A 15667-nucleotide genomic window follows, 5' to 3' on the forward strand; every position below is an offset into this window, starting at 1 on the left:
CTCCTTATTCATTACATTTAAATAGTGTATTAATAACAGATTTCTGTAGTATTATGAAGACAAGTTTAATTTTATATTATAATACAAATAGAGCCAATCAACGGAGTTTCAACGGACTTGCAAGAATGTAAGTAATCAACAAACTGGCTCTAAATTTTTCCTGAATTAGTTAATTTCCCTGACTTTAATTTTTGCTGCCTTTTAAGCTCTTGACCCCAAACTTGTGGTTGAGATATATTTTAGCCCAATAGAAAGACTCGAAGATCTATCTATCAAGAGTTATCACACTGAAAGACAACTACACGATTTTAAGAAGGACCTGTCGAGCCCTTAATAAATCACAACAAGTAAACTGTTGTACTTAAAAAATGAATCCCAAGTCTTTGGGTTTTGACAACAGTAATACTTAAAAGAAAAGAGTATAATGATGCCAGGAAATAAACCCTCTACAATAAATCTTGTGCAACAAATTAAATCCTTCCATAGACAAGTCACACACATTTCTAAGAAGAAAGTTGAAATTTAGTAGTTCACACGTAAGCTTATGAAGACAATATAGGTCTATATCTCGCCATAAATGTCTTGTGGTTGTCACCATATTTGCCAGAAATGTCAGATGCCCGCGTACAAAGCTGCTGAAAGCGATGTTCCGCCGCGTTTATTTGTTCCAGCCCAACTGACAGGTAGTTAATGGACCTGTCCACCCGGGGCGCTCTTATCGCCTCCCTCAATACAATTGTTCCTATCAGCTTCCATTTCACCCACCCCCGTGCTCTTGACAGCTCAAAGCATATTTTAACGTCTTCCCATCAACTGTCCTCTTATCACCGACAACCGTGTTTCCTTCACGCCGCATCGCCGCCACGCTGCCGCGAGTTTACTTCCTGCCTCGTTCTGTCGCTTGATGTTGTTTACTTTACTATCACTGAGATATGTTTGCTCAAATTGAAAATGTTATTGATAATTATACTTGTATTGCATAGAAATGAGTAAGAGTAAGTATAGACGTAAAAAACATAGCTGTCATTATTGAATTCATTCTTTACATTTTTATCAACTTGATAAAGATGCCACCAATGTGTGGCTGTTTCATATACCAAATTGCTTCTATCCCTTAAGTTAACATGTTTTACTGTTGTCTTATCAAGGATTAGTAGGAATTAACTCGGAGGGCAAAAATAATGGCCTTTATTAATTAAATATGATATGGTTTTGAGAATCACACATCGATTTTCTGATATTGATTTTTATTTATAGTATTTTTTTGTAAATATTAAAGTGTTTTCTATAACGTTTTTGACATAACTACTCAGGTTTGGTATTGAAGCAGTGGGGATTTCAGATTCCTCCAAATAAAATCGTAATTTTCTCTTAACTACTAAATTGTGCCTGAAACAACTTATTTCTTCAACATTTAAGTAAAGGAGGGATCTTTAAAACCTCGTGGTATATTGCTGAAAATCTCCTAACACGTTTGTTACCTTACTGGTAAGACAAGCGTATAAATACGCTACAAATAAACAATTAAATAAAGATTGATTAAGAATTTTGCTGACGAAATCATGTTCTTATCGTTAATGTACCTAGTTGGAGTCTGAGGATCAAGAGGCCGAAGGAGAGGGAGAGCCTCAACCAGAAGACCGGGACGAGACAGCTGAAGACAACATAGCTAACCAGAGGAAGGACGGTGATGTGCTAAGTGTGGTTGAGGAGGAGCCAGAAGATCTTTCAGACAATGGGGAGGACCATCGACAAAGGACCGTTAGTTTCAAGTAAGTTATGAGGCTGTCGTTATATGTTACAAAATTGTTAACACAACGTTTCGAGGATTGAAATCTGTTCGCTTCATCAGGTGGAAAAATACACAACCGAAAACTAACTGGAATTAAAACAGAAGATAATGAAACCGGACATTGTCACTACACAGAATGCAAGTCATGAGCACGAGAATTCTGGAACATAGAACGATAGCAAATATCCGAAATCCTGTTATCCTTTCAACTATTTAATCGTCAATAATAAACCTCAAACAAAGCTGTTATGAGAGTTAGATCTTGCGTGGATTTCGGCATTTGGCATAAATTTTTCTTTAATTTAATATCAAAAATTGAAATCACTTCAAACAATAAAGCTCAATACACAAAAAAATTTATGTATTTAAAATATTTGTAATTAACCGATACAACGGACTATTAGAGGACCCGAGAGTCATACAAACCACTCCAAGTGAGTAACTTTATCAGAAAATGTTACTAAAGACATGATAAAATATCATATGATTGACTCTTTTGACATTTTAGTTTATTTGTCATTTTCTAGTTTCTTTCGTGGTTACCCGTAAGACTAATGTAAAATTCTTATAGTTTTATATTTTACTTCTTACCTCAATATCGATTAGGGTACTTCCTTGAATCAAGGGGAAGTTATATCACAAGTTTCAAGTATCGAAGACCTTTCTATCAAGAATCACCGCACGGATGGAAAAAAAAGACAACGGATAGACATTTTTAAAAAGGTTCCGTCCGATCTTTTAACAATTAGATACATGCCATACATTTAAAATATTTTAAAGTAAAGACATTATATGAACATAAAACGTTTAGTGAGTTTATTTAAATGATTATGGATTGCGAGCAAATACGAGTGGCAAAAATTTAAACCAGAAATAAAATTGTAATTTGCACTACTTAGGGACGAGAACCTGACTGTCCCGGGTAAGTCCCAACAGTCGGAGGATGTGGAGACACTTCCTTGCTGGCCTGACGACTCCTACATCCCGGGACCTCAGATTCCCGTGCCCCGCAACCCGTTCCCGGGACTGGAGACTCTCCTCAGGAATGTCACCGCCGCCGAACAACAGGACCAGGTAATCTTAAACGATGAATAACGTTATTTTTAAAACTAATCCCATTGTCAAACTATGAGTAAAATACAGTGATTGTATAATGTTAGACTCAACTTACATCCAAGATTCTCTTCTCTCTTCGCATAGAAACAGAAATGGTTTCTTGAGATAAATTTTGTGAGGTAAAGCAGTTTTTTCCTGACTAATTTTAGTTGCATAGTCTATGAAGAAAATTATGTAAGTTTGATGTAAACCCATGCATATTGATTCCATTTATGTGCATACAAAGACTACACATAACACTGTCTTATTTGCATAGTATAGTAGTGGATAATTAAATTAAACTGAATTTTCAATAAAATATTTGTTGAAATAAAGATTAATTTCACTTAAGTTTTTACAGGCCGTGCAATAAGTCTACCGCAGTATTACGAGTACATTTATTTTTAATAATAGAATAGAATAGAATAGAATAGAATAGAATAGAATAGAATTTATTTTTGAAAATATTACAATAGCACATTTATATACATTGGTATACACAATGTAATACATCAATAAAGTAAGTAAACAACCAAATGCATACACAATGTACAAACCTAATGAGCAAACTTAAATAAAAATGTAACATTCTTGTAAATAAAATTAAAAACAAAAACACTCGTAAATTAAAAGAAATATTTTCAAAAATAACTAGGGCCTCTAGATGCAAGTGCCTGTGGAGAGGTTCCTTTTATTACAAAAATATTTTTTAGCTCAAAGAAAATTTTCAATAAAACTTTGATTTTTTTATAAGCTCCTAAAAAAATTTATTTAAAAGTGTGCTGCTGCAGTTACAAAGCAAATGAAAAATCCCACTTTAAATAAATTCAAACTAAAATTTACTGTTACTTTCCTTTAATTAACTAGGAATCTATGCAGAGAAGAAAATCTAATTTATCAAAACCCAATAACCACTTTCTTTAATGTTTTTGAAAATAACTTTATATTCTCACAACTAATAATTGAAGAAATTATACTAAACATTTTAGGGTCCCAAAAAACAATAACTATTTGAAAAAAAATGCTAGGTTAGGCTTTGGAACTGGTATTGGTTCTTGCTTTCTTAATTTGTTTTTGTAATTATTTTTTAATTCTGGTAAATTGCCACTTATGACATAAAATATTTTTAAAACTTTATAAACAAACATATATTTAAGGGGAAGAATATTTAAATCAACAAAAAGAGGAAAAGATTTCTCCATTCTTCGTTTTCGTTTAATCAACCTTATGAATTTCTTTTGTTGAGTTAGAAGTGGCTTTAGATTTGTTTCATAGGCTCCACCCCAACAAAATATTCCATAGTCAAGCCTACTATTGACCAAAGAGAAGTACAGCATTCTTAACACCTTCTTCAGTGCAAATGTATTGTAAAAAATAAAAAAATCTTAAAATATTGTTTAGTTTGCGTTTTAAAATTTCAATATGTGTCTTCCAGTTGATTTCTCTATCTAGCATGACTCCTAAATATTTTAAATTTTCGCACTGGGATACTACAGCACAGTTCTGTTTGGCACTGACTGTTACTACACAAACAATTGACACATCGATACAAAATTGAATTACTAAAAATTTGCTGATCTGTTTTTAAACTAAAATTGATGTACTTAGTTTTCTCTGGGCTTAATAACATGTTATTTTTTGAAAAACCACCACTGCAGTGCTTTAAGTCTGAATTCATCTCTTGCTCTATATCATCCCAATTATTTTTTACATACGATAAAGCTGTATCGTCTGCAAAAAGATGTAATATTTCCATTTAAATTTGAATCACAAAGATCATTTATGTAGATTATAAAGAGTACTGGGCCTAAAACTGACCCTTGAGGTACGCCACATTGTATAAACCCGAAGTCACTAAAAGAATTATTAATTTTGACGCATTGTTTTCTTTTTTGTTAAATAGCTAACAAACCAAGAATAAATATTCCCCCGAATACCACATCCGTATAACTTTTGTAAGAGAATTGTGTGATCTACAGTATCAAACGCTTTTTTAATATCTAAAAATAAACCACTAACTTTCTGCCCTGAATTTATTCCTGTATACACATTATCTATGAAGCTTTTTAATGCTGCTTCAGTATTTAAACCTTTCCTAAAACCAAATTGATTGTTGCTGAAAAAATTAGTTTTTTCTAGAAATTTTAATTAGCTTTTTCTTCATTAACTTTTCAAACACTTTAGCAAAGGTAGAAAGTAAAGAGATTGGTCTGTAGTTATTACAGTCGGTAATTAGGCCACTCTTATGTAAAGGAATCACTACAGCTGTTTTTTAAAAATTTCTGGAAAAATACCTTTTTCAAAACTTAAATTTACTAAATACAATAAAACGTTTACTAATTTTGGGTATATTAACTTAATTAAAAAAGAATTGATGTTATCTATTCCTGGTGAAGTACTGGTTTTTTAAATCTTTTATTACTGCACTTAAATCTTCAACAAAGACCATGCCCATAAACATAGAGTTGAAAGAGTATTTTGTTTCAAAACAATTTCTATAGCATAAAGAGTCGAAATTTGCAGGTTTGACTCTCTGTATATTTAATTGATTTACTATAGATAGAAAGAATGTATTAAACTCATTACAAATAACTTTAGAATCATGTACTAAATTACCATTTATATTTAGAGTTTGTATGGGAGTTTCTTTTAGCCTTCTGTCCTGTCCACCTCATTTAAAGCTTTCCATGTAGCTTTGGAATTACCACTGCATTTCCTAAAAATATTTTTTCGTAATAATAATTTTTTATAATTCTTATTTCCATTTGTAATTTATTTCTGTATTTTTTGAAATGTAATTTTCAGCTTTTCATTATTTGGATGATTCTTTACTAATTGATACAGTTTTGTTTTTTATGTATGATTTTTCTGCAAATGTAGTCGTTCATCCATGGTTTAATTTTAGAATAAATTTTACGATTTTCGGACGTTTGGATTTTACTTTCTGAAATTGATCTTTGAATAATATTATGAAACGTCTCAAAAGCGGTCGATGGGTTTTTGGTCATTATAAACCTCCGCCCAGTCGAGTGAATCGAGCCGCGCTAGCAGATTGTCATAGTCTAAGCGGTATGCCGGTGGGGAAGGATTGGCAGAATCAGCCTGTTCCATGACTGTCCTCTGCTCCCACAACGCACAACGCATGTTCACAATAATTAAACCTGTGATCCGTTATGGTTGGCGTCTATAACCTCAACGTGAGGTAGCGTTCTGTCTTGTTTGCTAGCCTTGCATAAACATGATCTATACAAGAAGAAGAGTCAGGTGTTGCTCTAGTTGGCTCGTTTAACAAACACTCGAATCCGTTTGAGGAAAGAATTGAATTATATTGATCTACAGCAGTATTAATTTCAAGCAAATTCAAGTTGACGTCTCCGATAAAAAGGAAATTCTTTTTTGCATTAAAATTATTACTACTGTAAAAATGAGTATTTAATTCGTTCAAGAAACATTGTTTACTAAAACTATGTAACCTGTAAATGGCATACAAACAAAACGTCAAAGATTTAAACTTAAAATCCAATGCTAATATATCGGGCGCTGATTGAAGGTTAATTGGTTCACAGGAAATTATTTCTATATTCGACTTTACGAATATTGCAACCCCGCCTGCCCTTTGATTGTCATTGAATTTTGCAAAGGTTATGTAGTTTGGTATATAGTAATAATTAAGCTCGTTTTTTGTCATTTATCCATATTTCTGACAGTATAATTATTTTCAGGAAATAAATCCCTACTGTTTAATTCTGCAATAAAAAAATCAAAGTTTGATCTCATACTACGTATATTTTGATGTAGTATTACTAAATTGAATATTTTTATCCTCGTTAGTCAATATTCAAATTTGGAAAAAAATATATATGTATACTGCCTAAAAGATTAATACTTGTATTGTTGAAATATAATTTAGTAGCAAATTGTTAATATTACCTAATATGAAGAATTTAAATTAAATTATACGCCATCATAACCATTTTAAATCGTAAAAAAAAAAAAACAAAAAACAAAACCAAAAGTAACAAAAGTGAACTTGCACATACATTGTTTACAGTTCATTGAAGGTCGTCTTGGCTGGTGATGACTTTTATAGGCGAGTTCTCTTCCTTCCTGAGAAAGATTTTCCCGTTCCTTACCCACAGGAACTTGAAGTCCTTCTCCTTCTGGACCCTTCTCGCCATGGCGTACAAAACCTCCGTCGGGCAGGGGACAGGGACTCGTTCACGTAAATCGGCCGATCGTCGCTCCTTCCGATGTGTCTGGTTGACAACGTCCTCTTCACGCGCCTCTTCTTCATATATATCAGAAACAACTAGGCTACTTTTTGATAATTCGTATATTACACGCGACCTGGAAGACCTATAATAGAATTCAATGATTATTAAAAATCCATTTATCTTGGGAATTCAATTTAATAAACTTTTGTGTTGGTTTGAATTTAAATGTTAGTTAAATTAATGATGGAAAGTTTGAAAGTATTTCGGACGAATACCATAGTTATATGCTATATCCCACTGATGGCAAATGTCTGAAATCCTGTCAATAGATTACAGACTATTCAGATAACAAATAAATTAATCCAAAACTCAACTAAAATGTTCAATTGTATTTACTAAGAAATATAATGATTATACATACATACTTGTTAATACAACAAATCAAACTGTACTGCGTGTAAGTACTGCGAAACATAACTATTTTGTTTCACTTTTGATGAACGCCAAGTCTATAATTATCTAGTAATCTAATATTATCTTTTACTAAACTAAAACACATGATTTTATAAAACGTATTTGCTATTAATTGTATTACTCTCAATTCATGGGTATGTTCCGCTAATTCAACATTTGATAAATAATTTCTGAAAACCTTTTCTAGTATTTTTTAATACATTACATGAGGCCCTAACAAGTTTACCTTTTGAAATTTAATTGGTAAATGCATAGAAGAACTTAAATTACTGTTATCAGTGAATAACATTTGAAGAAATTCTACACAATTTAAACTGTGTGTTATTTACAATAAAAGTATATATGTAATAAAAAATATTATCTTTTTACAAAGGATTTTTATCGTTTTTTACCATTTTTCTAATAGCTAATATTCCTTCGTCATAATTTTCTAAAATTTTATGTACATTATTCTATTTCATCAAAACCCGTTGTTGCATTTTGTGTTATGCAATCAAAGTGTAAACAATTTCTGCTTTCCGATGTTTGCACACTGTTCCTCAACATAAAATTTCTCAAGGCATGTTGAAAGTGTTTAAAAATTTGGGCTGTTATTTTACCCTTCCCGAGATTGTATCCATGAAAACAACAGCTCCATGTGGTCTTGAAAAAGCATATTATGTTAAAATGTATGTAAACTGTAACTCGTCTAACAACATTTTGTGCGTCCTCTCCATATGAATCCTTATTGAGCGTATATTTGTCATACGCCAAGCCCCAGGGTATTTCTGGGGTACAGTAGAATTTTAGTATTGGAAGCATTTTCCTCACGTCATTTCATTATCACTTGTTTCATTAATTTTTCTTATAGGTTGTTATAGATGCTTTCAATATGGGTCTCTGCTATTGAAAAAGTAAAACAATTAATGACTTTAATAGATGCAACAGAGGGTTTCGCTTCAGCAAATTCATGGTTCTGTGTGAAAACTAGAAACTCAAAAGTACTCGTAAGATCGGTACTTAGGGTTTGTGCAGCAATGGATGTAATCAAATCAACTCGTGCCAATGAAAGTGAATAGGGCGATCGACCGTTTAAGGGTGTGGGTAAGTCACGGGAAGTAGACCGCGTTGACGCACTGCTCTAACACAGGCGTATGGAATCCATATTGTTTATATCGATTATGATACATAGCCTCCACACAACGCATGTTTTCTACATATTCATGAAATTTATGTACTAAAATAATGTTTACTTCAAAGAACTAATAAAAAAGTATATTCAAACTATACTAAATTTTGTGTTTAACTTAAATTAAATCATACCATTACTTTACTATCAATTAATTTCTCAGAACCTATTCTTATTTCGAAAATTCCTCTGGGCTACGCCCCACTTGTACTTAAAGTAGCGAAAACATCCCATCTTGGTGTCTAAAGTTGTGTATTATTAATTAAATGAGCCTGTCAAATGTAACCAACAGTTCTGCATAAACATTTTTTATTGTTTACAATTTGTTTACATTTATAATATGTAAATTTTCTAGTAAGTAGCCATAAATGTAATGCCGTTTTTTTAGATTTCAGTGATTAAGTAAGTAAATTATTAATCTACTGTAGAAAATGTCTTAAAACACAAGAAAATCGAAATTTAACTCCGAATGCTCCCTTTGAAGCAGTTGACAGGTACTATGCTAGATGAAATGTCGCTGTGCTATTGTTTTGAACTAATGTACCATTCCAGCTGTAAATGTTCTAAAATATTGAAACATTTATATTAAAACTGTTACTATAAATTTAAACACTGATATAAAACCCATCTTCGTTCTCTTTTAATAGAAGTAGGCTTCTTTGATCTGTGTTATATAATATTTTCTTGATCGGGAAATAAAACAAAATAAACTATGGAATAAAACATACTAAGAGTAAAGTAAATTACAATAGCCATAATTATATACAAAAGTGCCAAAATTAATCATAATATATTATTAAATGGCAAAGATTTTCTAACAACAAATTTATTATTCGATAGACTTTTAAACAATATACATTGATCACACATAAAATTAAATACAACAAATTTAGCCACCAAGGTAGTGAAAAAACACATGACAATTTGGTTTTAATTATTTATTTTCATAATTAACTTTACCTTAGTACCTGAAGATGAAATCCCAGATTTCGAAATGTACATAGTATGAAAATAAAAGTTTAAAAAAGTGTTAAAAGGTTTATACATATTGTGTTATACATACATAATTATATACTTTTTACATATTTCCTTGATCGTGCAACAAAGAAAACTCAAAATTGACGTCGTAAATATACTCCACTCGAACCAGCAGTAGTCATAAACGTGCAACGCCCACTAAATTGCGTACAAAGCGGCGAATAAAAATGCTAGCAGTGCAGATATAAGACAATATAGTTTAACTTTTACTTTACATTTAAAGACTGTTATGAAACCTATCTTAGTTGGCTTCTCAGAGCCTTGTACGGGTATGTATATATATTTTCTTGATTGGAAGAGAGGCAAAACCAGCTTTGGAATCAAGACCGAAGTAAATGAAAATTATCATAAATATACATGTCTTAACATAATTTCTTGATCGTGGGAAGAAGGCAAATTCAACATTGGCGTCGGAAATATAATTCACTCGATTCGAAAGTGCTCATACAGCTGCAAAATCTTTAAAATTGCGTGCGAAGCCGCGGGTAACTGCTAGTAATATTATAAATGTAAAAGTCCCTTTATTTGTTTGTTTTGCTTACACGCATAAACTATTCTTCCAATTGTCCTGAAAATTTGCGTGGGCATTCTTAGGAACTCTGTGATAAATATAGGGCTGTTACTATTTTAAAACTCTCTCTGGGCTACGCCCTACTGGTCTCTAAAATAACCAAAAAAACCCATCTTAGTCCCTAAAGTTACAAAATATTAATTGAAAGATCCTGTTAATGTAATCAATTGTTTGTGTTAACATTTATTTCGTTATCGCAACCATATGTTCATTTAACGACATTTTTATAATAATATTTATGTTTCCTAATAACTGTGAATGTTTATGTGCAAGATTTATAGATACTCAAGACTGGATGCTTCCTTGACATTACGAAAAACAAGACTATAAATGATTACTGAAATGTTGCATAAACTTCGTAAAGATTTCCTCCTTATACCGGAACTAGATGATTTTGACCGAACTGGATTTTTCAGGCCCATATGTATTTTTCTTTGTCGTGGCAAGACAAACTCAACTATAGCTCTGGAAATGTCTCAGAACAAAAGAAGATTGCAAGAGACGTAAGTAGACCCTTTTTGACAGGAGTAGTTTTGTGAGATGTACATATGTATATATTTTATTGGTCGGGACAATAAAGTAAACTCAAATTTTACCCCATGCATACATTCAACCGTTAACTAATAATAATAATAAGGACCTGAAGTAGGCGTTTTTTGGTTTGGCTGGAGTAGGCTTCTCAGTTTTGCGTGTGTACCTAATTGGGTAAACGGACTGTAGGTCCACATCATAAAACTGCCGGAAGCATTACTTACCTACTTCTTAAGGGGTGGACAGTAGGTCCACGGTCCCGGCCTGGGACCCACTGTCCGACTCACGGGTTTCTTTTGACGAGGGGTTGATAAGGGATCGTCGTACTCACACTGCAGCAATTGAATGGATGTTTCGAGATCTAAACTCTATATCTGCTAAAAAATTTTCAGTACACTACATAAGACAGCTGCAAAAAGAATGAAACGAAATTATATACATAAAATAAAGTCAGGTTAGTTACGCCATTTCTAACTTAAGAATGTCTGTAACGATTATAGTGTCTACTGGTATATACAGTATTATACAAACGACGGTCTAATATAAGGAGTAACTAATACAAACTTAATGTAGATGTTTATGATTCATTAGGACAATGCCAACAAAATTAATCAGATAGTAATATAATGCTATATGGAATTCGTTAAGATATAATCTCTATTAGTAATCCACTTCATATGTGATACCTTGAGTAAACTGTTGTTAATATTTGCTGCTTTAGCAGTACGCTGTGCGAATGTAGTGGAAGCATCACTGACCAAAATAAAGAATAAGTGCAGGTAGAAAAACTAATGCACGGCCAGGTCAGTTTTGAAAAGTAGGACAGTTAGTCCACAGGTGTCGGCGTGGACTAACTGTCCTACCCTGCAGAAAAGTGACGTCAGCCACCTTCGTCAAACTAGGCGTGGACCTACAGTCCTACAATCACCTAATTATTCTATTTATTTAGAGAACGTGAGAAATTCTAATATGCTACTGAAAATATCTTACGGGAAGTTAATGCTTTTTGACAGGAGTAGGTTTCTTAGGTCTTACAAATTCACACACCCATACGTATAAATATTTTGTAGGTTGAGTAAATAAGGCAAGCACAACTATAGCAGTGTAAATAAATTAGACTAGTAGTGAATTTAAACTCCGGGAAATAGATACTTTTTGACCCAAGTACACTTCTCAGTCCTAAGTAGGTAAATATATTTCCTTCGTCGGGACAAAAGGAAAACTTAACTAATGCACTGGAAATATATTATTCCGGAAGTAGATCACAAGAGATGGAAATAAGTGCTTTTTTACCGAGGAGTTTTTTTTAGACCTATGTGTATATTTTATTTATGAGGGCAACGTGGCCAACTCAGTTGTGTCATCGGAAATATAATTAATTTGAACCAGAAATAATGTTATACACGCCAAACTTGATATAAGAGTTTACTTCTACTTTGTACTGTCACACGTGTGATGATAGCATTAAGTGAAAAATACGTGATTGCTTGCGAGTACTTTTATGTTCGGAGGAATTACTGTATTCGAAAATCGTCGTAGACCCTTTGGGAAATTACTTGGTTCTCAATCTCCTAGACATCCTACATAAAATGATAAAACAGATACTCATGTTGAAGTAAATTAAATTCTCTACAACACTCCTTTTTACAAAATTTGGTGGAGTGAAGACCTGAGGAAATGGAGATAGAGTTGTGGTAAAAAATATGTTGCTAATGGTGTTTTAAAAAACTACCAATCTACGAGACCAAAACTGTAAGAAAAAAACAGGTTTTGTAGGACAAACCTCTACTGATATATAAGCGAAACCCCCAAAAAAATTACTTTTGAAGCAACCCCCCCCCCATCATCCCTCTTATGCCACCCCTAAGGTCGAGAACTTATAATATGTCATACTAGCAGGTGTACCCCGTAGTTTTTCAGTTATTTTCTTTCCTTCTAAAATCATTCATTGGCTGGGATATTTTGTGTCTTTTTAGTATTTATAAGCTAATTAAATGTGTTAATAGACAATAATTAAAATTAATTATACAAACAGAAAGGACCTAATCTTGTCACATGAAATACAATACGGTTAAGATTTTTGTATTTTCTTTTAATTATAGTTACAAATTAAAAGAATTGTATTACACTTTTATACAAGTTGATTTTAAAGACTCATTATAAACAACGTTGAGCAAGAATAAAGTTCTTAGATGATGCCCAATCCAACAACACTTGTATTTCTATTGTACATAGCTGGGTTTACTTGTGTCTAAAATTCGACTCGTGGGGTTGGAAAAGTTTATGTCTGTCTGTCTGGACCATTTCTCGAAAATGAACTGACCAATGAACTTGAAATTTAAACTTGGAATTCGGTTGAGCATCATTGATGGCTCTCAATAGGCTGTCGCACTTTCTCTTTTGCGTGCCGGAGAGGTATTTAAAAATTCGTTATGATTCTCCCCTCGTTCTTAGGACAACGAGGAAGAGATAATAAAAATACCCATTTGTATATACAGGGTGTCAATTAAGTCTGGAACCTCTTTTTTAATTTTTGAACCATAATAGAAAGAAATACCAAAGTTCACACGTGCTTACTGGTGATAGTAACGCACACATCTGCCCAATTACCGACCGGATAATCCCTTTGGGGGACGGTCCACAAGGAGTCAGACAAAATTCTTAAATAGCAGCATAGGTCAAGTTTGGTATCAAATTAAAGGTCTTGCTTAGCAGTATTCTCTAACAAGGAGAGCAAAGTGTGGTGGCTCGCCATCTTGTTGGAAATAAATTCTTTGAAATTGTCGACCAAGAGCAGCTTGTAGTGCAGGAATTATCTCATTTTGGAGCATTGCTAGATACGAGTTACCATTTAAATTACCATTGATAAATAATGGGCCCACAATTTGATTTCCTATAATACCTGCCCAAACGTTAAGTTTCTATGGATGCTGTGAATGACTCAATCTGCCACTTTCACATTCTAACAGTAGTTGTGTTATTGGTAATAATTATTGATTCCTGGCTTTGATTACTACATTGTCAGATAATGGGAGGGGAACATTTTGAACACTTACTTTGATCACAGGTACTTAAAAATTGGCGTTTACTTGTAATACTTAATAACTTACATTGTTCAACTGTTTTAAAATTCAAATAGCTATAACTACTGAATGAATCCACCTTTTGAAGTCCGGTTTGCGGCATTGTACTCTGCTAAGTAAGACCTTTAAGTTGATACCAAACTTGACCTATGCTGCTATTTAATAATTTTGTCTGACTCCTTGTGGACCGTCCCCCAAAGGGATTATCTGGTCGGTAATTGGGCAGATATGTGCGTTATTATCACCAGTAAGCACGTGTGAACTTTGGTATTTTTTTATATTGTGGTTTAATAATTAAAAAAGATGTTCCAGACTTAATTGACACATGTATAGTTAATTTCAAGAAACTTAATAAAGAGCCTTATTTGTAATATCTTTGAATGCCAACTCAGTGGTGATATTTAAAGCATAATTAGATAACTTACCTCAATTTGCAAACATTTCACAGAATATTACGCACCTGTGGTGACTGAAAGTATTTGGGTCATACTCTTATATCTTTATTTTTGGAAAGCTTCATTTACAAAAAGTGAGAGATTCTGCTTTCTTAAATAAAATACGGTATATTTTGTTAAATATCTTTGGCCAAATAACAATATGATAATAAATACTCTTTTGACGAAACTTAATAATATTATCTAAGGTCCACGGTTCACACTTACCATTCATATTTACGGTTCACTCGAAACATTGTTTACATAATTAAATTCATGAAACAATTTGGACACTCTATAGAGTGTTGAACCAGAAACTTTAGATGTAAGTTACGATACCAGCTCATTCCAGTAAAAGTCTTTAAAACTGTCTGACTTCGATTCAATTCATATAAAATTATAAAAACTCCTTTTTTACTAATTTTCTGTGGAATGAACACTTCAGCCACTGGAGACATAATTTTGGTAAAAAATGTGTTCTCTACGGGGTTTTTAAAAAATTACAAATTTCGTGAGCTTATGTCATTAACGGTAACAGAAACCATTGACACTGTAAGAGCAAAATATTTAGAAAGGTTTCTCAGCTTTAATTTTGTATACATGTAAATGTTCTGTAGGACCTACCAACTACGATAAAGGTGGAAGGCTAAAAAAGGTACCTTTTGACCAACCCGTCTTTTCCCCTCAACTGTCATCCCAAGGGTTGAGGAGTTTTAGTATGTTATATTTCTAGGCACCCAAACAATGTCCATAGTTGGTATTTAGAATAGAATAGAATAGAATGGAATAGAATAGAATAGAAAACTCTCTTTATTGCAGGAATATACAAACTCAATTTCAAATGAAATTAAACACATGATTAAACCAGTTCATAAATAAACAATAATTGCTTACAACTAACAATAATTACTACTAAATTATATACTACAAATATGTAAATTCCCGCAAAAGGTAGCCCTTACAGGCATGAAGCCCAATTGTAAGGGAACCCTATGCTAAGGTTTACCTCACCGGTAAAACGAAAATTAAATAAAATCCTTATATTAAATTGGAAATTTTGTTATGTATTTTTCATTAAATAGGTTAAATGGTAAGGTGGTACGCAGCACCAGGTGATGCATGGATCATTGAAGTGGATGTTGCTTAATGCAAAATATCAATTTCATAGGTCAGTTTTTGAGATTTCGTAGAGATAGAATTAAACTTTTCCTGTGCCGGGAGTGATATCAGTCAATAATCCTTTTAAGTTTATACCTTTTTGAATTTT

General features: G+C 32.7%; 1 protein-coding gene across 1 annotated transcript in view; it reads left to right on the plus strand.

The window, feature by feature from the left end:
* LOC124360597 overlaps positions 1 to 15667 on the plus strand; it is a 61847-nt gene that overhangs the window by 9460 nt on the left and 36720 nt on the right. The window contains exons 4-5 of the mRNA XM_046814346.1: positions 1588 to 1772; positions 2692 to 2866. Coding sequence (XP_046670302.1) covers positions 1588 to 1772; positions 2692 to 2866 — 360 coding nt within the window. The remainder of the gene's footprint in view (positions 1 to 1587; positions 1773 to 2691; positions 2867 to 15667) is intronic.

Source organism: Homalodisca vitripennis, chromosome 1, assembly GCF_021130785.1.
Source record: "Homalodisca vitripennis isolate AUS2020 chromosome 1, UT_GWSS_2.1, whole genome shotgun sequence".
Lineage (NCBI taxonomy): Eukaryota > Metazoa > Arthropoda > Insecta > Hemiptera > Cicadellidae > Homalodisca > Homalodisca vitripennis.